This window comes from Haliotis asinina, chromosome 11, assembly GCF_037392515.1.
Source record: "Haliotis asinina isolate JCU_RB_2024 chromosome 11, JCU_Hal_asi_v2, whole genome shotgun sequence".
Taxonomy (NCBI): domain Eukaryota; kingdom Metazoa; phylum Mollusca; class Gastropoda; order Lepetellida; family Haliotidae; genus Haliotis; species Haliotis asinina.
Window position 1 is genome coordinate 11,969,521 of NC_090290.1, and position 25,158 is coordinate 11,994,678.

Here is a 25,158-nt window from a genome sequence, read left to right on the forward strand (position 1 = left end):
TGTTTGACAGTGTTAGATAGATAGATCTTTATTATGCATGAAGGCCACCGGCCCATATACATATAACACATATACAATCAGAATATATTGGAACATGACGTAGAACAATTAGGCGTTTAACAAAGTCTGCCTCTTTTTGTAAGCAGTATATATATATTTGCATACATTTAGCAATGATACCCTGGACGCTGAAGATAACAAGCTTTTGAATATAAATATATTTGGAATTCGGTTATAGACATGTGGAAAATAACGTAGTCTTTCTTCAGAATAATACTTGCATACTAAAAGGAAATGGAATTCATCCTCTATACCGAATTTACAAAGAGGACATGTGTGTAAAGATACATCAATATTTAGCCATCTTCCTTCATTTTGTTTCAATCGTAGTAAGCCTGCTCGGAATTTGATAAGAACATTACGATATTTAAATTCATGTATAACGCTTAGATATTTCTCAGTAACCAGCAGACTTTTACACTCTCTGTACAGATCCTAGCGTGAACTGCTGTGAAGAGTACAATGCCAGGATTGGTAAAACATACTTATACATACATCTTTAAAACATCTAAGGAAATCGACTTTATTACCTACACCTTGTGCCAACCATACAAAGCCAAATCCATGTGAAAAAAGTATATTACGAATATGAGAAGCATAATTATTTTGCCCAATGTTATCTAAATACAATAACATATTGTAACGGAACGGCCAAAGACTAGTCAAAATACTAGTAGACAAACTACACAAATATAATGGATGCTGCCACCAGTCACAAAATGTGACAAAATAAATACCAGAGTTCGGAGACGAAGTTCAGTGAAAATATATCACAAGGACCTAAGATGAAAAGAATGAAGAAACTGGCGATATGCAGAAGGATCACACAACAAGTAGATAAAGTTCCAATAACGATTTTATTTAATGAGCACTAAACTGAAAATACACGATCTCGAAACTGTCACCTTGTCAGTCGTCAGGACTGGATATCTTGCTTGTCAACCCGTGTCTTCGTGGTTGCAGAAATCTTGCCTTGCTGTATGGCAGTCTTGACTGAGACTCTTGGCTGTTAAATGAATTAAACTGTATAATAAACTTTGAAACTGGAAAGTGAATGAACTTGCGGCAACCGGAACTGGATCCAGATAATGTAAACAACGTATTCCGGAAGTCACGTGATCCGGAATGAATGACAAGGAGGCCACACCTCCAACAGCTGTCAAAATGTGATACGAGTATGAATAAGGCTAAATCCCACTTATAACTTGCATTAAAAAAAACCCGTATGTCTCGGCTGTAGACGATTCCAATAATCCCCTGTGTAAGAAACCCTTAGCAGAGACTGTAACTTGATAAGGTCAACGTAGCATGTCGGAATGACCTTGGACCCCCCGCATCGCGACGACAATCAGCGACTGTCAACACTAAATTAAACTGTAATATTTCCTACAGGCGATAAACCATGCTTGACTTGCAATAGGCAACTGTGACTGTGACTGTGAGTGTATCTGTATCTGTAATCTGTACACTTGATTCCCATAAGCCAAGGATAATCCGTCGGAATGAATCCGTCGGAATGAATCCGTCGGAATGGATCTGCCGGAATGATTCCGGATCTCCACAAGGTTGAAAAGAAAACCACAATAATCACCTAACTACAAGTAGATACTTAGAGAGCAGACCAAGTGTTAACAATATCCTAGTTAATTAAAAGTTGTACAATAAAGATGTCCCATAATGCGAAAATGAGAATTAAGCTGTGACGTAACCCTGGAACCCTACCTTGCTTGAGAAGTCAAATTTGCCGCCCCGACTTTAACCTTGACAGCTCTATTTATAGGTGACATAAGGTCACATGACACGCAAACGTGACGTCAGGGAATTCAAGATGGCGACTGTAAACATGACTGACGTTACTTGTGCCGTAATTTACTGTTATACCTGATACTGTAGCTTGGAAGCTGACTGCACAAAAGGTAGGTCATCTTAATTAGATACAGCATAAGGCTGATATCTTGGCTGGAATCACTGTGATGGCTGAGAAATTGATTATCTCGGTACTTGAAGCCATGAATAGACATGAATTTTTGTTACACTGCCCCCTCCCTAGCCTTAATCCTCCTGGTAAGGCAAAAATACAAATGTACAAAAATATAAGTCTAGAAAATTATTCCAGTTCTAGATAATTTATTAACACTAATAATAAGTTTCCTCCCGATGTATGCTCAGCAGCCGCCCATCTCGGTGGAAGGTCTTGGTGATGACTATGGTTTTAATAGGCCCATGGGACACCTCTTCATCACTTATATCCTCCACCTCTTGTAGTCTTATAGCCTTTCCTCTAGGCTGGGGTGGCTGTGCTTCCTCATCGCTGGAGGAGGAGGAGGAACACATGGCTGTGGGCATGTATGTCCCCTTCTCCATCTTCTCCGCGTCCGCTATTCCTTCTAGGAGGATGTCCTCTACATCTTCCCAGTCACTGTCATGCTGTGGTTCCGGTAAGGCTGCCGCTCCGACTGCTGTGTCTGGGGAGGGAACTAAAGGTGGAGACTGGCTAGCAGTATGTACAGCGACTGGAACTTGGGCTGAAACTTGAGCCTGTGTCTTGGCTGGAGCTTGGACTGTAACTTGGGCTTCGACTTGGGCTTGGGCAGGAACTTGTGCTTGGACCTCGGCTGCTGCTTGGACCTGACTGGTGGGTACCAGCTGGTAGATGTACCCTGGTGGTATAACAATAGGAGCTTTTACTGGGGAACTCGACCTGTGACGATGACGCAACCTTCGATGATTCAGCATGTCTTCCTTTCTGCCGTAATCCCTGTTACAGTCCGGGCAACTATATCGCTCTCTCTTCCTGTGTTTCTCTCTAACATGTCGAGAAAGGTTGCTGGAAGAGCTAAAAATCTGTCGACACTGGTGACACGTATAAGGACGAGGCATCTGAAAGGATAATAATCACATAACTACCCCTAGCTAACTATACCAAACACTGTATACTCTGTTAAGCTTTGGACATACTTGGTCTGCTCTCGTATATCTTTATACTTTCAGGTGTGGAAATGGTGGTCATCCCTACAGTAACTACTCTGCAGAGTCAAGATATGGTTTGAGCAAGTCAAAATGAACAACACGAGGTTTGCCCTTGGACCCTAACTGTATTCTGTAAATAACATCAGAGATTTTTCCAACAATGGAAAATGGCCCTGACCACTTCATCTGTAACTTGGGAGAAAGTCCTTTGGAGCGTCTGTTACAGAGGCACCACACTTTGTCCCCTACTTTAAAGGATTTGCTGTGTAAATTTCTGTCATAATTCTTCTTTTGTCTGTGACCAGCATCTTTCAAGATGATCCTAGCCTTATCCCATACGTCTGAAAGGTATTCTTTCACTCTCATGGGATAGTCTTCAACTTGAACTTTGTCCACAGACGGATTCTGTATCATCACATCAACAGGCATAGACAACTCTCTCCCGAACATCATCTTGTTTGGGGTCTGTTTTGTAGATTCCTGGGCGGCGCTGCGGTAAGCCATTAGTGCAAATGGTAGTTTCTGGTCCCAGTCTTTCTGTTGACATAGGGGATCCAGATACTTGGCTAAGATGTCCACCACTGTCTTGTTAAATCTTTCGACCATGCCATCAGACTTTGGGTTGAATGGGGTGGTTCTTGTCTTGTGGATGTCAAAAATCCGGCAAATCTCAGAAAAGAGCTCTGATTCAAAATTTCGCCCTTGATCTGTATGGATTTCCTGTGGTACTCCAAATCTGCAAATAAATTGTTCAACTAATGCACGAGCAACTGTCTTTGCCTCTTGGTTAGGAAGTGCATAAGCTTCCACCCATTTTGTGTAGTAGTCTCCAACCACACATATGACTCTATTTCCACTTTCTGTTACAGGAAATGGTCCTAAGATGTCCATTGCCAATCTCTCCAGGGGTGCTCCGACACTGTACTGCTGTAAAGGTGCTTTAGATTTTCTAGTAGGCTTGCGTCGAGCTGCGCAAGTCTTACAGGTAGAGCAAAGAGACCTTACCTGATCAGACATGCCATGCCAGTAAAATCTCTTTCTAACCTTGGACAGAGTTTTCATATAGGCAAAGTGTCCACCTGCCTTTCCTGAATGAGCCTCATACAAGATCTGTTTCTGTAAGGAGCGTGGAACTACTGTCAATAAGGACTTCTGATTACCAAATGAATCTGCCCACTTGCGGCAAAGTACCCCTTGAACAATCTCCAAAGAATCCCATAGACCCCAGTAGACTTTGGTTGTAGCTGACTCCCTGGACAATTCTTCCCACTTAGGTTTGGCAGCATGGGACTCTACCAAGATGAAAATGGGCTTCAAATCTGGGTCTGACATCTGTTCTGTACGGATTTCAGATAAAGACCACTGTGGCTCTATAATGAGTTGTGCTAACATTCCTGTTGCTGTGTCTTCCATTCCACACTGTTTGCAGGGCTTCCTTGACATACCGTCAGCATTGCCGTGCTTCTTGCCAGGGCGATGCTCAATCCTAAAATCATACTCACTCAAAACCCCCAGCCATCTTGCCAACTGTCCTTCTGGATCCTTGAAATTTAGGAGCCAGCGTAGGGAGACATGATCTGTGCGGATCAAAAATTCCCGCCCATAGAGATAATGGCGAAAATACTTGATGAAAGTGACAACAGCAAGCAACTCTCGTCTTGTGACGCAGTAGTTTCTTTCTTGTTTAGAAAGGGTCTTGCTAGCGTACGCAATAACTTTTTCACTGCCATCTTGGACCTGAGATAATACCGCACCCATGGCAAAGTTGCTTGCATCTGTGTCTAAAATAAACAGCTCTGTGTGACTTGGATAGGCAAGAATAGGGGCTGAAATCAACTCTTCCTTCAGCAGGATGAAAGCCTCATCACACTCTGTATTCCACATGAAGTTAGAATTCTTCTCTGTCAGACTATGGAGGGGTCTGGCAATATTGGCAAAATCTTTAATGAAGCGTCTGTAGTATGACGCAAGTCCCAAAAAGCTTCGAACCTCACTCACATTCTTGGGTATGGGCCAATCTCTCACACTGTCTACCTTTTGAGGATCTGTACTCACTCCTTCCGCTGATACAGTGTGCCCAAGATAAGACACCTGTCTCTTAAAGAAATGACACTTGGAGGGTTTCAACTTCAGGCCGGCCTCTCGAAATCTGTCAAACACTGTTCTCAGTCTTGACAGCACCTGTTTGAAGTCCTTGCCAAAAACAATAACATCATCCAAATATACCAACAACATCTCCCAGTGCAAACCTTTCAGCACTTGTTCCATTAAGCGGGAGAAGGTAGATGGGGCGTTGCAAAGTCCAAATGGCATTACCCGCCACTGAAACAGACCACTCCTTGTACAAAATGCAGATTTTTGCTTCGCCTCCTCGTCTAGCTCTACTTGCCAAAATCCGCTAGCAATGTCCATAGTTGCATAAAACTGAGAACCATGCAGCGCATCCAGCGTATCATCTATTCTCGGAATCGGATGGGCGTCTTTAATGGTCCGATCATTCAAACGGCGATAATCACAGCAGAACCTCCATTCGTCTGAGCCCTTCCTTGCTAAAACAATTGGTGAAGCCCAGGGACTAGATGATGGCTCGATAACTTGTCGCTCCAACATGTCTTGAATCATAGAATCTGCAGCTTCTTGCTGTACTATTGGCAAGCGGCGATAATGCTGTCTTACTGGTGAGGCATCCCCTGTGTTGATACTGTGTCTTACAATATTTGTCTTTCCAAGTTCCTTGGAGTCAGCTGCAAAGACATCTCTGTACTGTTTGAGAAGAACTGCCACATCCTTGCTCTGTGATTCTGTCAGTTCAGTACAACTTCTCCTCCACAAGTCTCTCAAAGATTCAGGAACCCTTGCATCACTCTCAAAACTGTGCTCAGAGTTGAGTGTCTGTGCTTGTGACTTATCTAAAATCCTAATAATGCCTGTTGTAAATCCCCCTTTCATCACAACAGGATCTGGATGAGGATTGAAAACTCTGATTGGTACAATCTGTTTCTTTATGTCAACAATCGCCCTTGCGATCATTAACCCTTTGTTCAGTAATCCTAACTGCAAGTCAGGTTCAATTAACCCTTCTCCTGCAGTTGCGTGTCCAGCCCGTGGTTTCACTGCACACGGTATGAACGCTTCTCCACAACTGGGAATAGTAACCTCTTGTTGTGTTGATAGTCTCCAACACAACTTCTCGCTACTCTGGGAGGAGGGGCCCCTCTCCATCCCCAGATGTAGTTCTTGACGTTCCAAGTCTAGCTTTGCTTGGCAACGTCCAAGGAAGTCTAGTCCCAATATAGCTGACCCTCTGATGTCTGCTACTAGGAAATCAACTTGTTTTCTGACAGTCTTGACCTGAATCGTCACCCTGATCCTGCCATACAACTTGAGACTACTTCCATTTGCCTGCTTTACTTCGTCGGAAGTTGGCAATAACTTGGGACACCTCTGACCCTCTGTAAGTGTAAGATACTGTTCATGAGACATCACATTCTCTGTAGAACCAGTATCCAACAACAGTTCGACAGATTTCCCTTCAATGTTAACAGCTATATACAAACCATTCCCTGACTTCTTGAGAGGAATTACCTCCCCTTGGTCAAGGGAACTGGCTGGATTTGAGTGTTGATTCAAGGGATGGCGGCTGGTCCCTTGATCTCTTCTCTCTCTCTGGGTCTTTTGTTTATAAGATGTCTGCTCACGACCCTTTGAACAGACAAATTCTAGTTTTCCTGGTGATTTCGCTTGTTTGGATTTTGTTGAGGATATCTGGGTGGATACCGACAATCTCTGTAACAATGTGATGGATCACCACAATTGTAGCATACCTTCCTTGATCCTGACTGTGCAACTCTGTCCTCTGACACTGGCAGAGATTCAAGCTTCTTTTCAAACTTGTTTATTGTCTCCATGAGCCTTGACAATTGTTCAACTTGATCATTTTGTCGTTCTGGTTTCGCTGCTAAAATACGGAGTTGCCTTGATCTGGCCTTGTCCGCTGGACGCAACCTTTCGCATTCCAGGTAAGTCTCCATTTCAAATGCTGCTTGAATGGCCTCTTCCAAGGTACGGGGGCGAGACTGGACAACACTTAATCGTACTTGACGATCACGAATTGCCTCAGTGAAGTGACTGCGTGCCAACCGATCTTTACAATCTTGGGTTGCATCAGGATATGCAAGGTTAGTTAGGCGTTGTATGGCTTGCCCAAGATCCTGTATCGACTCACCCTCTTTCTGTTGCCGGTTCCGAATTTCAATCATGTAGAGCTCGACTTTATCATTTCCGCCAAAGTGACGTCCCAGTAATCTTGTGATATCTGGGTATGTCATTGGGCCATGCTGTTCTCCATAAATCTGTAGAGCTCTTCCCCGTAAACTAGCTGCTAGATAATTTGCCTTTTGACTCTCATTCCAACCATTCACAGTGGCACATGATCCAAAATGAGCCATATAATTCTGCCAAGGCATGCTCCCATCAAAAGTCTCCGGTGTCAGCAAAATTCCCCTTCTGTAAGGATAAGCTTGTTCAGAGAAAAGGGGGTGCTGCTGTCCAACAAGTGAGTGTTGTTGAACCTCAGCGGGAAATCTTGATCTCGGTGAGTCGACAATGCAATTCTGCATAGGAGCATTACTCCATACTGGAATCCTAGGTTGTCTCTCGTGTGTGACATAATCTTGAGTTCTCGGCTCAACTGCTGGCATATCCTTGTAACGAATAATAGGCACTTGGACTCTAGTGACATTGGGGAAATCTCCACCTGCCTTTTCTGTGTTTTCCTTGCTGGAAGGTCTGTGCTGTTCCTGCTCATCATCTGAAGTGATCTTGTCTGCAACCATGTTAGGTGGCCTCACTTCAAGAGAATTCCTAACATGTGAAAAAGGAGATTCCATACTGTGAACACCTTCCTGATCCCGGTGAGAAGTAGACAAGGCAGAATTATATTCTGCAGGTACAAATTCTTGTTGACTGTGGGGGGAACTGTGTCTTGGGTGAAAGGTAATCAGTCCACTATTATCTGTGTCTTCCTGCACCCTTGATATGGTGACTAGGTCAGATTCCACTAATGACATGGTTATAAAAGAAATAATAACAAATGATAGCTATTGTGGGAGAGAGAGAGAGAAAGATTAACAACTGCACTCTGACCTCGGTACGACTCCGTATAAGTTCCCGTCAGTCCTATGGAAGAATGTATAACGGTTTACTTGATTACTGTAAAAGTTGAATAGCTAGGGCTGTAAAGACTCTAACTGGTCATCATGTCTGTAAGAACACTTGGCTCTCAGGTTGAAGTCATACTTGAACACAGATGTACTTGATCAGGGTAAATCTGGAACAATGACAATGCTACTGGCTTTAATAAATAACAAAAGTCTCTGAACTGTTTGCTTGAACTGGATCTCAAAATGTAAACATCACCAGCTCGCCTGTTTTCTGTATCTTTTTGTGCTTGAATAATCTTTGTCTCTATAATACAAAGTAATTTGAACACAACTCTAAGACTTGTCCATGGTTATCATCCAAGAGTTCTGTCAATACGGCCTGCAGTTAATGAGATCAGCTACCCTTGACCTGTGCAGATAAAATCAAGAGCTTTTATTATAGATCCTTGGGTCGTCACCACAAGTATCTCTGAAGGTAATGAATCCTGAGCTGCAACGGTCGTTCTTCAGGATTCTGAATTTAGAAGAACTGGTGAAGGCTAGGGCTCCAAGGCACTGTCACAGCAAACTGAAAATTCACATTGCTACCTTAAATATTTCTATAAAATTTACAAATTCATCTTCCTACAGCATCGCCAGTCTCCAACACACAAAATATCCAATAATCCAAATAATCCCACCGCTGCCACCAAATGTAACGGAACGGCCAAAGACTAGTCAAAATACTAGTAGACAAACTACACAAATATAATGGATGCTGCCACCAGTCACAAAATGTGACAAAATAAATACCAGAGTTCGGAGACGAAGTTCAGTGAAAATATATCACAAGGACCTAAGATGAAAAGAATGAAGAAACTGGCGATATGCAGAAGGATCACACAACAAGTAGATAAAGTTCCAATAACGATTTTATTTAATGAGCACTAAACTGAAAATACACGATCTCGAAACTGTCACCTTGTCAGTCGTCAGGACTGGATATCTTGCTTGTCAACCCGTGTCTTCGTGGTTGCAGAAATCTTGCCTTGCTGTATGGCAGTCTTGACTGAGACTCTTGGCTGTTAAATGAATTAAACTGTATAATAAACTTTGAAACTGGAAAGTGAATGAACTTGCGGCAACCGGAACTGGATCCAGATAATGTAAACAACGTATTCCGGAAGTCACGTGATCCGGAATGAATGACAAGGAGGCCACACCTCCAACAGCTGTCAAAATGTGATACGAGTATGAATAAGGCTAAATCCCACTTATAACTTGCATTAAAAAAAACCCGTATGTCTCGGCTGTAGACGATTCCAATAATCCCCTGTGTAAGAAACCCTTAGCAGAGACTGTAACTTGATAAGGTCAACGTAGCATGTCGGAATGACCTTGGACCCCCCGCATCGCGACGACAATCAGCGACTGTCAACACTAAATTAAACTGTAATATTTCCTACAGGCGATAAACCATGCTTGACTTGCAATAGGCAACTGTGACTGTGACTGTGAGTGTATCTGTATCTGTAATCTGTACACTTGATTCCCATAAGCCAAGGATAATCCGTCGGAATGAATCCGTCGGAATGAATCCGTCGGAATGGATCTGCCGGAATGATTCCGGATCTCCACAAGGTTGAAAAGAAAACCACAATAATCACCTAACTACAAGTAGATACTTAGAGAGCAGACCAAGTGTTAACAATATCCTAGTTAATTAAAAGTTGTACAATAAAGATGTCCCATAATGCGAAAATGAGAATTAAGCTGTGACGTAACCCTGGAACCCTACCTTGCTTGAGAAGTCAAATTTGCCGCCCCGACTTTAACCTTGACAGCTCTATTTATAGGTGACATAAGGTCACATGACACGCAAACGTGACGTCAGGGAATTCAAGATGGCGACTGTAAACATGACTGACGTTACTTGTGCCGTAATTTACTGTTATACCTGATACTGTAGCTTGGAAGCTGACTGCACAAAAGGTAGGTCATCTTAATTAGATACAGCATAAGGCTGATATCTTGGCTGGAATCACTGTGATGGCTGAGAAATTGATTATCTCGGTACTTGAAGCCATGAATAGACATGAATTTTTGTTACAATATCATATGACTTTTTGGGTATTCTACCAGGGTGCATTTCTGTAAGTTTTAACCAATATTTAATAACTCGACATAAGGCATTTATGTATAAAGGATATCGTCCGCATTCGCCATATATTATAACGTTAGGCGTTTGTAATCCTACATTTAAATATCTCTTACATGCGAGGACATGAATTTTTTCTATGTTTTCAATGCGGCTAACCCCCCATAACTCCGCTCCATAAAGTAATATTGGTTGAATTTGTGAGTCAAATATTTTAAAGAATACCTTCGGATCAACCACATCAATCTTTCTTAAGTTGTATAAAATTTGCAATAATGCCCTTTTTCCTCTCAGTGCTAGATCGTTTGTACATTTATTCATTTTAAATGTGGATGAAAATATAATACCAAGATATCTATATGAATTCACAACATCAATAACGGAGTCCTTATAATACCATTTTTCTTTAGCTGACAAGCGCCCACCTCTTCTAAAAACAACTATATTGGTTTTATCCAGGTTAACTTCAAGTTCCCATTTATCAGAATATGATTCTAAAATATTCAATTGTTTCTGTAGTCCTGAGACAACGTCGGATATGAGAATGACATCATCTGCAAAAAGTAATAGCAATATCTCTAAAAAGTCAGGAAACAGCTGTACACCAAATTTACCATTCTCTACAATATCCGTGCACAATTCACCAATAAAGAAGGAAAAAAGAAGTGGACTTAAAATACACCCTTGTCCTAGACCGACCGGGCAGTCAAAATAGTCTGTGTGAATGTTATCGTTGCATCTTACACATGCTTTAACAGATGCATATATACTTTTTATCGCCTTTAACATTGTACCATTTAATCCAGAGTTTTGAAGACAGTACCAAAGTTTATGTCGCGAGACAGAATCGAACGCTTTCTTAAAATCTACGAAAGCAACATATACTTTTTTCCTTTTTCTTGATAAGCATTTCTGGATTATTGGGTTTAGGGTGAAAATGTGATCAGTTGTAGAATACTGTTTTCTAAAGCCGGCTTGGAATTCGGGTATTTTATCTCTTATCGTTGCCCATGTTGTAAGTCTGGTATGAAGAATCCGTGTGTATATTTTGCTGAGTGCACTTAGAAGGGAGATACCTCTGTAATTATCGGGATTGTCTCGTTCACCTTTTTTATGTATGGGGATTATAATTGCTTTAGTCCAATTGTCTGGGAAAACACCTTTATGAAACAATGTGTTAAAAAGCTTTCTAAGAAAGGGTAGAATAATATGTGTACAACATGTAAGCATTTCAACAATTATACCGTCATTACCTGGAGATTTTCCTCTTTTTAGATGATCTAAGGCTAATTTAATTTCGGAATCAGTGAAATCACATTCAAGAATAGTAGCATCTATATCATCAGTACAATCCTTAGCATCTTGACATTCGAAAGGTACTGTATCACTGGTCACAGTTCTATTAAAAACTGTAGAAAAATGATCGAGCCATATATCTTTGTCGATCGGAGGTTGTGGCTTATTTCCTCCAGAAATGAATCGGAGCTCTTTCCAAAATGCTTTTGAATCTGATAATGTTGCATGTAGTCTATTTCTACTTTTGAGTTTAAACATGGCCTTTGATTTTCTACATATATTTTTATAGTCATTCCTTAGTTTGCAATACATGCTTCTTGTTTCGTTTGATTTTTGTGTTCTAAATCTTCTTAACGAACGTCTTGCTTCTCTTTTAGCAGATTTACAATGATGATTATAAAATGAAATATTGTGGTTATTTTTTTTTCTAAGAGGCTTTTTCATACAATCAGCGGCTCTAAGAATGACAGATACAAATTCATCAACAGCACGATTGACATCGCTCTCTATATAATCGTTAAGGTCTTCATTCCCCCACAGATAGCTTAGAGATTCTAGATATACATCAATCTTGCTATCCTCCCACCTATATCTACACTCACCTCGTGATTGTTCATGTTTACGTTCCGCCTCATTGTCTGTCACTTCGGTAGTGCAATTCAAGTGTAAACTCACTGGCATATGTTTCGACTCTACACGAGTATCTATATGCATATATTTACAGATCTGATGTACATCAACAGAACTAATGAAATAATCAATTACACTACATCCTTGATTAGAAATATATGTAAAGTTGCCATCCAAATCTCCATTTGTTCTTCCATTGAACAAGTACAGCTTGTGAGCAAAACATAGATCTAAAAGCTTACGGCCAAACGTGTTTATAACGTTATCGCATGAATGTCTCTGGTCGAGTAACACAGGGTCTTCATCCGGGAAGGCACTGTTGTGGAGCCGTTCAGTGTCGAAAGTCTCTGGTGGGTGTTCTGCATCAGCATTTCCAGTTATTTTACTCAGATAAATCAACTACTTCGAAAGCAGCAGGTCCTTGAAATATACTGGGGTTTACATACGAGTAAAACGTGAGAGATGTTTAGGGCTGGAGTTCTTATTTTATATCATGATGCTTGGTCTCACACTGGCAATGTCTGCAGTACATCAGTATACCTTTGAAGAAATCCCTCATACTCCATATTCACCTGACCTGGCCCCAAGGGTGTCTATCACGTATTTCCAAAATTTAAGGAACTTTGACATGGAAAACGCTATGCCAGTAATGATCTCAAATCTGCTGTGCTCACATATATACCTCAGTATGCTTCAAGGACCTGTTGCTTTCAAACTAGTTGATCTATTTGAGTAAAACAACTGGAAGTGCTGATGAAGAACATTGTCCAACAACACTTACAAAATTAGTTGGTGTCACCAGTCTAGAAATTACGAAGGCTTAGAACTTTTTGACCAGCCCTCATAAAGACATTGACAAAAGTAAATGGCAGCCTTGTTGGAAAATTATGATCACTGTCTAATCTAGCATCCTGTGTAAACCGGCATTTTATTTCTGTTTTGTTTGGTGCTGGTTTAGACAGGTTTCACTGTAATTGGTAACAGTGTTCTGGGATTGTCACATCATCGAATGTTAATGATACATAATGTGTTGACCTTTCAACACGTACAAAGAAAACATGTTATACTAGACAAAGCCATCAACAAGATAATGATAATGGATAGGTGGTATAAAACTCATGATGAAAGATTCTCCTGATGGATGCGAACAGTTTTCTTTGTTGTCGATGTGTTTAGACAGACTGTCAATCATTTCATACGTGAGTACATAGGAGTATGGATGACACTGTGATGTTTTTTTGTTGGACCACAACACGACATTTGTTTTGCTCAGAAATTATGATGTTAGAATGACATGAAGGTGACATTAACATGATTAGACTGACAATAGGGCGGTGTAGGAAGAGTTTGTTTAGTGGTAAATGAATGATTGTTACTAAGGGCATTGGTATCCTGCACCTGACATGACAGAGTTGACTGTACAGAGTTGCTTCCCTTTTCCACACCAGGAAATGTTGCTTATGCTTCAAATCCGAGTTTGCCTCAGTTTTCATGATGATGCTTCTGTCAACACCAGCCCAATTCTCGTAGGTTTTACCTGTGTGGATCCGCGATGTATGTTTGTCGTTTGAAACAACTAACGGAATCGCTTGATTCTTGCTCACTTGGTTGACCACATGTCATCGTATTCCAGTTACGTAGATAGATGCTTGTGTTGTGAATTTTCTGGTCCAGACTTGATTATTTACAGACTGCTGCTAGAATATTGCTGAGTGCGACGTAAAATTTAACTCATTCACTGGACATCTGCGGAGTATGTATCAGAGACCTGTGTGGTACATATCAGAGATCTTTGTTGTGCATGTCAGAGATCTCTGTTATACATATTATAGATCTTTGTGGTACATATCAAAGATCTGTGTGGTACATATCAGACACCTGTACGGTACATATCAGACACCCGTATGGTACATATGTCAGAGAACTGTGTGGTACATGTCAGATCTGTGTGGTACATATCAGAGACCTGTGTGGTACATATCAGAGATCTGTGTGGTACATATGTCAGAGATCTGTGTGGTACATGTCAGAGACCTGTGTGGTACATATCAGACACCTGTGTGGTACATGTCAGAGACCTGTGTGGTATATGTCAGAGACCTGTGTGGTACATGTCAGAGATATGTATGGTACATATCAGAGAATCTGTGTGATACATATCAGAGACCTGCATCTCTTCACTCTCTCAACCAACATTGAGCTGACACCGGTTGACATGACTACTACATTTGACATACAGTACTTTATTGCTTAAAATGAATTTGTGTAGCATTACAGAGCTTGATAAAAATACAAATGAGTAACAACATAAAATATGAAATTACTGAAAAAGAGAATAAATATGTGCTTAAGTTTTGTACAATGCCCTGACAATGCTGTGACAAAATGAACTTGGTGACGTCACAGTGCTTATAACAACATCACTGCACTGCAAGTCTAATGGTAGTACAGTGTTGAAAGATGAACGTTTTTCATTGAAAAGTTAAGAAGATTTTTGATGTTCCAAAGAATCTCACCCTTGTGTCTACTGATATCAATTATATCAACACTTGTTGATAAAGGTAAAACTATTCTCAGCAAGCCTTGGATGTCTGTAACTTTATCCTCGTGTGTTGATATAATTAATATCAGTAGACACAAGGGCGAGATTCTCCATAGATCTATTCTGGATAAAATTTTGGAATTGTGATATGTTTGTTTTACCTGTAAGCTATTAGCTACCACTCTGGCTTACAGTTGCTGATTTGTCTATAAACAACAATGCACTTAAACTATTCTACTGCATGTGTAGATGTTAGCTATTAGCTACTACAGCTACTCATGCTTTGTATAATGAGATGTATTGTTGAGAGTATAATGGTATATGTAATTAGTTGAGTCACTCCCTGAGCAATTAGCACATTCCAGGCACTGACAATATACTACCAGCACACAACTACTGTTATTGATTGCAGGTTTTTGTAACTGGATAACCCTGAAGCAAGGTATGGTGCTTAATCAATGGGCTTCTTAATCATGATGGTGGGAGGTGGGTGGGGGGCTGTGTACCACTAGCAGGTGGGTTTGGTAGCCTTGTTGGTTTGTGTCTTGTTTATTCACAGAACATCAGGAGGTTTCTTTGTCCTTTGTCACTGATGTAGTCTGTAGTCTGAGATTATGATAATCAGTTGGAAGGAGCACTTGCAGTGTGTGTAGTTTGCAGAGACAGAGGTAAGTTGCATATTCAGGGAAAATATTCCCAGAAAATTTGCAGTCATGCATTGAATAATAATTGTTGTATGCTTGTTACCCATTTCAAATGTTAGATATGCAAAAAGTTGTGAAAAGATGTGTACACATGTATTTATAAAAATCACTTGCGTGATGAAAAAGACATCAATTTCTTTCTAGTTCTACTGTTAATATAGGACAAGGTAGGCTGAGTGACTTTTTTAAAATCATTTCTATTAAATTTAAGTTGGCTCTGATTAGGTATGACATGAAGCAGTACATACCTATTTAGTAAAGTTAAAGACATGCTTAGCTGAGTAAAATCACTGATATACCCACATATTTGAAAGCAGTGGGTGGCAGAAAATGGACACTCAAAGCTCTTAACACCCACTCCACAAAAATACAGTGGGTACAGTACCCACATAAGCTAAATCTAATCAGGAGCTCTTGTGAGAGCTTCAAGGATCTAGGTCCCGCTTTGTGAATAGCTAGAGATAGTGACACTGGTAATAACACTGATACTCTTAGTAAGTGTTACATTGTCATCATCGCCTCACTATATCACACCTGTCATAACACCTGTCACAACACCTGTCATTTTACCATGTCTGATTTCCCACCTTATATCATAATAATGCCTCCAAAGTGCAGTTCGTTCATTCATTTGTTCATTTGTTTACTTATTCATTCATTCATTCATTTTTATTTATTTATTTATTTTATTTTTTTTTTATTTTATTTTTTGTTTGTTTATTGTTAAACCCTTCACTCGTCACAGCAAATATCTGGGATTGTTTTCCAACATTGGTGCAGTGTGGTAAATGTCACAACACCTGTCGTTTTTCCGTGAGAATTTATTGTTGGTCTTCTTACATAATTTCCCACCTTAATAATGTCTCCAAAATGCAACATACGTCATATTTTGGATTTCACTTTCTCAATAAAGTACAAATTTTTGGTTGAGTCCCATCTGGGATTCAAACCCGCATCCTCAGAGTCAGGCACCTAATCGCTGAGCAGGCTAGGATGCTGGCTGACTTTTTGTGCTGGTAATTAGGTGCCTGACTCGGAGGGTGTGGGTTCGAATCCTCGATGGGACTCAACCAAAAAAAAGTACTAGATTTTGTACTTTACTGAGAAAGTGAATCCCAAATATGACATGTTGCATTTGACCACTTTCTAAATGGCATTGTGTAATCGTCTCCAAACTGCTGTTCGTTTGTCCAAACTGCTGTTCGTTCGTCCTTTCGTTCGTTTGTTCGTTCGTTCATTCATTTATTCATTCATTGTTAAGGCATTCACTGGTCACACCAAATATCTAAGATCGATTTCCAACACTGGTGCAAAGCCCATTTCTGGTGATATTGCTGGAATATTGCTGATAACTGTGTATAACTAAAGAGACTCCCTCACAGTCAAGCGTTTGTTAGAGTCAATGTACTCAGGTGGTTTGAAAAGAGTGTGGTGTGTATGTAAAGAAAAACAATTCTCCCCACAATATTACCAATGCCATGACATATTAGTGTTGTGATCAACACCTTACTGGTCCTTTCTGGTGCGGGCAAGTTTCACAAAGTGAGCTCAAACTCCCTCCTTCCCTCCCTCCCTCCCTCACTCAAACAGACCCACTCATAGACCAAACCGCTCACTCACTCACTCACAGCCCCGAGTATGTGCAAATCCAAAAAAATAGAAGTTTTACAGAAAAATAGAAGTCCATAGTAAAATAATAAAATCTAATGAAAAGGAACCCTAAGACTTTCTTCCTTTTATCGAAGCTGTGTAAATCTAGACATGCCACATGTTCTAAACTAGCATGGCCTTTCTTGTCTCTACCTACTTCAGGGTCTTGTATGACAGACTAGTATATCCATTCAGTTACCATGGTTACTTGATACTGACAGTATATCCTCTGTTTTGCTTGAATGGATTCGTACTGACTTGGACATGGCGAACAACAGTCAGTCTCTCAGTTCCCATCACAGCTGTGTCCCATCATAGTATACAAATACATGAAGGACAGTGTGATTGTGGCAGCAAGTCTCCACTGTTTATGGTTGTGAGTTGATGTGTTTACAGTGTTTGTGTCCACACTGTTGTAAAGGAGTCGGTGATGGAGGTCACGTTGCACGTGTTGCATCAACCTATTTATGTGGATCTAGGAAGGTCCAACACTTAGCCTCATGTATAACCTTGTTAGAAGTTCAGACTTGAGGGATTTGTCAGCGAACTTTTGTCATGCTTGAAATAATAGTCACTTGGTCAGTGTTCGAGGCCTAACCCAGTGGAATGTGCAAAAGTGTATTATGTAGAGGGGAACTAATTTAGATAAGAGCTGAAAAAATCTATATATATGTATCACTCAGTGGTCAAAACATTTGATTATCTATGCCGAAGACCAGGGTTCAATTCCCTGCATAGGTACAGTTTATAAACTGTAGTTTATTGCTAGTATATTGCTAAAAGTGGTGTAAAACCCATCTCACTCACTCACCCTGCTTAGGGTAGAATTAAAATGTGGATAGAGTTGAGATTCACTTGTGGTCTGATTGCCTGAATCTTTTCTGAATAGTTGACTTCATGACATTATGGGTTTCCAGCTAAGCAAGTTCCAAGACAAACTGTCACGCCTCTTTCTTACAACTGCCTGTCACACAGGTCTGCTATTCTGATCTATTATACCGGTCTGTTACTTCGGTTTGTTATATGTGCCTGTTACACCTGTCATTTATACCTATTTGTTACACCTTCCTCTGTAACAGTCTTTAACACCTGTCTGTTACGTCTGTTTGTTACATGGGAGTGTTACCCTTGTCTCTTATACCTATTTATTACCACCTGTCTTTGGCATGTTTCTGTAATACCTATCTGTTATACTTGTCTTTTACAGCCTGTAACACCTGTCTGTTATTCCCCTCTGTGATACATATCTGTTACACCTGTCTCTTACAACCTGGAAAATCCGTCTATCATATGTATCTGTTTTGCCTGCTCCTTACAATCTGCAACACCTGTCTTTTATTAATATGGTATATCTGTCTGATTCACCTGTTTGTTACACCTTTCTCTTACAGTCTATCACACCCGTCTGTCATACCTGTCTGATACCTATCTTCTTACAGTCTGTTTTACCTGTCTAATAAACCTGTCTGTTGCTCCCCGAGAGTGGCATGTGAGTCCATCTTTGTCAAAGTATGTAACGTCAAGTAGTATTTTAAAATGCACATTTAATTTGTGTTAGATCTACGTATATCCAGGTGTGACCAAAATGATGGAATTGGTCCTGTTGGGAAACCAATATCATGGTATGATTCCCAGAAAGGTTGTCTAAATTTGGTTTGGCCTAGTGCAGTAACAACGCATTGAACCGTCAATGGATTGCAATTTTTGACTCTCTGAGAGCAATAAACTGAGGGTAGAAATAAAGGAACTATTCATTTATCGATAGTATATGTGTTTATTAGGAGTTTAGTAATTGACTTCCATTGATAAAAGAGTAGTGTAAAATATTGGAAGTATCATATTCATTCACGTAGATGTAGAGTTATCTGCCCCTGTTACCTCTTATAGTTTTACATTGTGAATAACTATGTTTATATTTTCACTGTTTACTTGATCAGGGTTCAAGTTTCCTGTCAGTTATTAAAAGAGACTGAAACTACTTGAACTTGTTTTTATTTCATATAAACTGAATGCATTTGCAAAATGACTTCAAATGAGACAATTCAAGGAGAAAAGACTATTGCAATAGTTGGTCACAACGGAATATCGCTATCACAATAGTATGTTACAATAGCCTATCACTATCACAATAGTATGTTGCAATAGCCTATAGCTATCACAATAGTATGTTGCAATAGCCCATTGCTATCACAATAGGACCCCTTAAGTCACCTCTGAAACGGCCTGTAGCCAGTTACTGATTAATGCTTAGTAATATCAAACTGAGACATTTTCTAGGAGATGCTCACTCCTAGATTTATTCACTGAGTGCTGTTTAAAAACTTTAAGGATCTACCTTGAATTTTGAAGAGCCACTACTTAAAGGATCTAAATTGAATTTTAAAGAGCCACATCAATATAGGCTTGCAAAATAATTATGAGTTGAAAATTAAATACCAAGACAGTGAAAGATAAAAACTGTATAATTGTTGCAATGTTTAAAGAAGAAAACATGAAGACTTGTTACAAGGAGGCGACCCTCAGGACCAGGTGATCATTCTCGCTGACTTGGTTGACACACGTCATGAAGTAGGTCAATGGCCCAGATGATGATTGTCTAGTCCAGACTCATTTAGTTACAGAACGCTGCCATATTGCAAGAATATCAGGGGTGTAGCTACTAGGATAAAAACAGGCTTGGCTTATACTTGATTTCTGCTAAAAACGTTGGGCAAACGCACAATATTATATAAATATAAATTTGCAAGCTATCGAGATCAAGCAAAATAAAATGGCCTCCTATAGTCTGTTTGGCTCAAAAGCGAGGGAGGAGTGCAGTGGATGGCACAGCCAGGTGTTCGAGAAGCACATGCACAAGTGCCGAGAAAGTTATGTATTCATTAACCTCAGTGCTGTGCTGTCTCCGTGCTTCCTCGCACACCTGACTGTCCCTTTCTTTGCATTCCTCCCTCGTAACAAATAGTGAACTGTGTCAATATTTTAATGATAGTTTGTTAAGGAACTTTTATATTTTAAGGGAAAATATTTCTGCAAAAGACTTGGTATGATGTTCTGATCATGATCAGCGTTTCACTGAGTATGTTATGTTTATTAGTTTTCAAGCTAGACTGCAATTCATCGGTCCGCTTTTGAGCCACACCGAATATACATGCCTGAATAATTGTGATGTGACATAAACAAACAAACAAACAAACAAACAAAACAAAACAAAAAAGATGCATCCTTGAACTATTGGTCTTGTTTGAAGACAGTGAGTAAAACAATTTCTGCTGTCTGTCTTGCTGATTCCACTTATTTCGAATCATCCATCAGACACATTAATGGCAGATAAAGAAATCTCCATCACAGGTGGTCTCATTATGTCCGCCCACATCAACACCTTCATGGCCTACTGGCAGTAACAGCCATGTTCTGTCACACATCTCGTCAAACTGTGATGGACAGGCTAGCTTACAGTCGACTCTTGTACATATGGGAAGATATTCCCTTATGGTTCTAATAAGCATTATGTGCAGGTAAACTGATACAGTGGAATTGGCTAGTACTAGTACTAGTACTAGTACTAGTTCCTGGTACCTCTGTAGACTAAAGCTTTCAAAGTGAGGTTTGCATGTGCAGTTGCCAGGAGTTAGACAAATCTGTAAACAAAAAGGTACTGATATCAATGTAAACAAGTTATATTTTGCTGCAGTCTTTTTAATTTTTAAAATATGAAATATTATTGTTTCCTGATGATAGGAGGCAAGTGGCAGCCAAATGGAAAATATTTTTGGTGACAAAATTGTAATTTAGGTCACAGGATGGTCATTAGATTGCAGAGTGGTCTTTGGTATTTAGGTCACAGAATGGTAATATGGGTCACAAATGCAATGAATTTGGCAGTCTGAAGTGTTCCAGTCATCAACATTGTACTTGGAATTTCTCCAGCTTGCCAGATTATTCTACTGTAACGAATGATATATTTTTATTCCTCTTTTGTTCTTTCTTATTTTATTTTTGTTAATGTGTTTTCAAAAACTCTGGATATGTAAACTCAACGAAATAAAATCAATCAGCAAATGTATTTTATCAAGGAAAGAACGAAGGAAAAACAAAGGAAAAAATTCTTCAACCATGGTTTTAAGTTCGCACTAGTTGACGGAACAGCTGTGGAATTTTGACGTCTTTGTTTGCTTATCATTGTGGTAGTTTATTCTCTCACTTTTGGAACCCTCTTTTTGATAGAATGGGTATTCAGCAACCCATTCTTGTTACAAAAGGCGTCTATGCTTGTCATAAGAGGCGACTAACGAGAACGGTGGTCTGGCTCGTTGACTTGGCTGACATATGTTGTCGGTTACCATTTGCACAGATTTTTGCTCACACTGTTGATCAGTGAATTGTCCAGTCCAGGCTGCTGCCATTCAGCTGGAATATAGCTGAGTTCAGAGTAAAACTAAACTCACTTACTCACTGTCACTTTTGATTCTAAAAGCTGTTATGTCTGTTGCAGGCTACTGAAGGTTTCGTTCAGCGGTTTCTATGGCCAACTCACTCCATGCTCCAGACGATGTGACTGATTCCGTCACATCATCATGAGCACTAATCAAAATGAAGGAAACAAGGGAACCGGCAATGGACTGGCCAATCACTTTGGCCTCAAGAGTGGAAAGGTGTCGCCGCTGGATGTGCGACCCGCGACCGGGGGGTCCCATGCCCGAATGTCAGCATGGGACCGTGCCCAACAGCAGTACGAAGAGCAGGAGAAGCGAGCCAAACAGACGAAAGTCAAGCCATTTAGTGTCGAAGAGGATGTTGTCATCGGCAGCAGCGTCTGCTGCAGTACACGTTCCATCATCCGAGTGTTTAGCTCGAAGAAGTTCAAGAACACTAAGCTGGAAAGGCTGTATCAGCGCTACTTCTTCAAACTCAACCAAAATAACCTCACCGTTCTCATGGCTATATTCTGTGTCATAAGTCTCATGCTGTTGATTTTCTACTACATTGGGGGAGCCACATTGCCAGCAAGGGGAGTAACTCTTGGGATCATCATGATTGTGTTGATAGTTCTGGAGGTGGTGTGCAATAGGACGTCCTGTAATGAACAGCAGCTCTTCATTTTGTGTTACATTGTCATATTTTTGTTATGCGGGATTGTTTTGACTGTGACCCTCGACTGTGACCCCCGGGATGCATCCGAGGGTGTGTGGTGCACTATTTTCTTCATCTACATGGTTTATGCTTTAATGCCGATACGGATGAGACTGGCTGTCGCTAGTGGCCTGGGATTAGCTGTCATACATACAGTCTGTGCTGTTGGGATTAACTATGCTCAGCCATACATGTGGAAACAGGTGAGGACAACAGTCTCTGGCTGCTTGGTTGGTTGTTTGCCTGGTTGTTTGGCTTGATGGCTGCTTGGTTGTAGTTGGTTGGTTTGCTGGCTTGTTGGTTGTTTGGCTACTTGGTTGGTTGGTTGATTGTTTGGTTGGTTGGCTGACTGGTTAGTTGGTTGGCTGACAGTTTGTTTGGTTGGCTGGCTGGTTGGTTTGTTGGTTGTCTGCTTGTTTGGTTGGTCAGCTGCTTGACTGGTTGACTGGCTGCTTGGATGGTTGGACATTTGAATGGATGGATGATGGATTGTTGGAATTTTAAGATATGCATTAGATTAAATTATCAAATAGCATATGTACCATACTCAATAAATTTCAACCAGATTTTATTCAGCACCAAATTATATGTGGATACTTACTTCTGAGTCTGGTGAATACAAATGCTAGCAACACAGTCTTGGACAATATATAAACTGGACAAAATAAGTTAGGGATATTGGTATTTTTATGACTGATATTGTATCAGTATGTCAATGAATAAATACATCATTATTCATAATTTCAAAATTTACAAATATCTCTAATTATTTTTGTCCAGTATATTTAAATATTTTATTTGGAATGAAAATTCTTTGGAAGAGTTAATACTTATTATGGTAAAAAAATATAAACTTTTGCAGTAGTTTTTATCAAAACAACTATTGGGGATAAATTAGGGAATGGCAGATGGATGATAGTTTGGTGGATGACAGGATGGACAGATGGAATAACGAATACATGTTTTGAATGGATAATTATATGAATTGAAGGATGAAAAGAGAGGTGATGTAAGTTCGATAGACAGGTAGATGTTGAGTTTTTTTAAGTGGATGGTTGGATAGATGGATTGACAGACTAATGGATAGGCGAGTGAGTTGATGAAGTGGACTGACGGATGAAGTGAGAAATTGATTGATTAATGCACAGATGTAGATGGAAGGCTAGGAATGCATGATCAAATAGATGGATGACAGATATCATTACACAATGTCATTTGACAAAGTGGTTAGGTGTAACACATCCTGTATTTCGGACAATTTCTAAGTAAAGTACAAATTCTAGTACTCTTTCGGGTTGGGTTACGTCCAAGCTTTGAACCCACACCCTCAGAAGTAAGGCAGTTGACTTGGTGTGCTGGTGATTAGGTGTCTACTCCTACTGTGTGGGTTTCATTCCTCCATGGGACTCACCCCAAAAAGGAACTAGAATGTGTACTTTACTAAGAAAGTGTAAGCCCAATTAGAGCATATGTTGTGGGTGACAGATGGTTCGGTGGGCTGCGGGATTGACACATGCTGGATGGGACATGGAAGGACAGATGAGATCATTGTTCGATCAGTTGTAGATGTGACAGATGGGAATAAGTGAAGTGATATTAAAACAACCGTAGTTTCCATTGTCCTTGGTGCCATGGTACAAAACATTTTTCATTAAAAATGATCTTTTTGTTCTCTGTACAAGTCAGAGTTTCATTTTCTAAAGAGGGGCAGTGGGGTAGCCTAGTGGCAAAATCATTCACTTCTCACACCGAAGACCTGGTTTCGATTCCCTACATAGGTACAGTGTATGAAGCCCATGTCTTGGTGTCCCTCTGCCGTGACATGGTCTTTCAGAGCTCTGTCAACTTTCAAAACAGCCTTAAAACCCATCTTTTCAGAGAAACTTTTCTTCCCTGAATCGTCTCTCAACTGTGTACTTTGAGCCTGTATTTAGCAGAGAACTGGTGCTTTGCAAATGGTTTATATTGCTAGAATATTGCGAAAGCTGCATGAAACCAACCTACTCACCCATTTTGTGGAATTTGTTTTGGAAAATTTGTTGAAAGCTTCGTTGGTAAAAAGCACTTGCTGTACCAGTCTCTTAAACAATGGCTGAAGTTGTATTTTTTTTGTTAATGAGAAATTGATAAAAACACTGTATTGTTCTAGAAGAAAAGTGTTTTTCCTCCATTGAAAAATGTCTGTGGTGTTGATCCGAAATCTGAGTTATAAAAAACAAAATCCTTAAGGTCATAGAGACTATTGACATCTCTCTCAGGATGGAGAGTGCTATATGTGGAAAGTTCATCCCCTTTCCTACAAGTTGTGATTCTCCAGCAGCCACTTGTAGGAGTCTCCACCGGTCCCTGCAGGCAGTCTTCACCACGAACAGACAGTGTTTATCTGGACTGAAATAAACTAATCAAAGACCCACATAGGTCGGAGGGGTTAGTGGGGAGTGACAGGAGATTTGAATAATGCTTTGATAAATCTATGTATGCTTTTCATTGAAGTTTCATTAAAGAAATTGATAGAACACTACGGTTGTACACACAGAAATCATACTAATATTTGCTGGTATCCCAGTTTAGGACATAAAGTGCCTGTTTGATCACCATTCTAAAAGTTGTGACTCAAAATGGAACATACAGCTTTATGGATGACAACTTCTTTTTAGCTGCATAGAGCAATGTTTCGATGAAGGTTCTTAATCGTTATCAAGCTGAAAGTGAATACAACCAAATGATGAGGGGCATATGTATACTAGCCACATAAAGAAACTGTACATTGTCAAAATATTATCCGAGTTGATAAGTGCGATAACAATGTCAAAGGAATCATGAGACCATAACAATTTGGGATAATTTCATTTGAAAAGTCAGTCACAATGACGTCAC

The 25,158-nt window shown here is 40.1% G+C and overlaps 1 protein-coding gene and 1 pseudogene across 1 annotated transcript in view; one reads left to right on the forward strand and one right to left on the reverse strand.

The window, feature by feature from the left end:
• The window catches only part of LOC137255717 (adenylate cyclase type 5-like), a 95,003-nt gene that overhangs the window by 17,644 nt on the left and 52,201 nt on the right, over window positions 1-25,158 (forward strand). Inside the window, exon 2 of the mRNA XM_067793213.1 lies at window positions 21,644-22,484. Coding sequence (XP_067649314.1) covers window positions 21,726-22,484 — 759 coding nt within the window. The 5' untranslated portion in view covers window positions 21,644-21,725. The remainder of the gene's footprint in view (window positions 1-21,643; window positions 22,485-25,158) is intronic.
• On the reverse strand, window positions 109-10,650 carry LOC137256515 (uncharacterized; annotated as a pseudogene).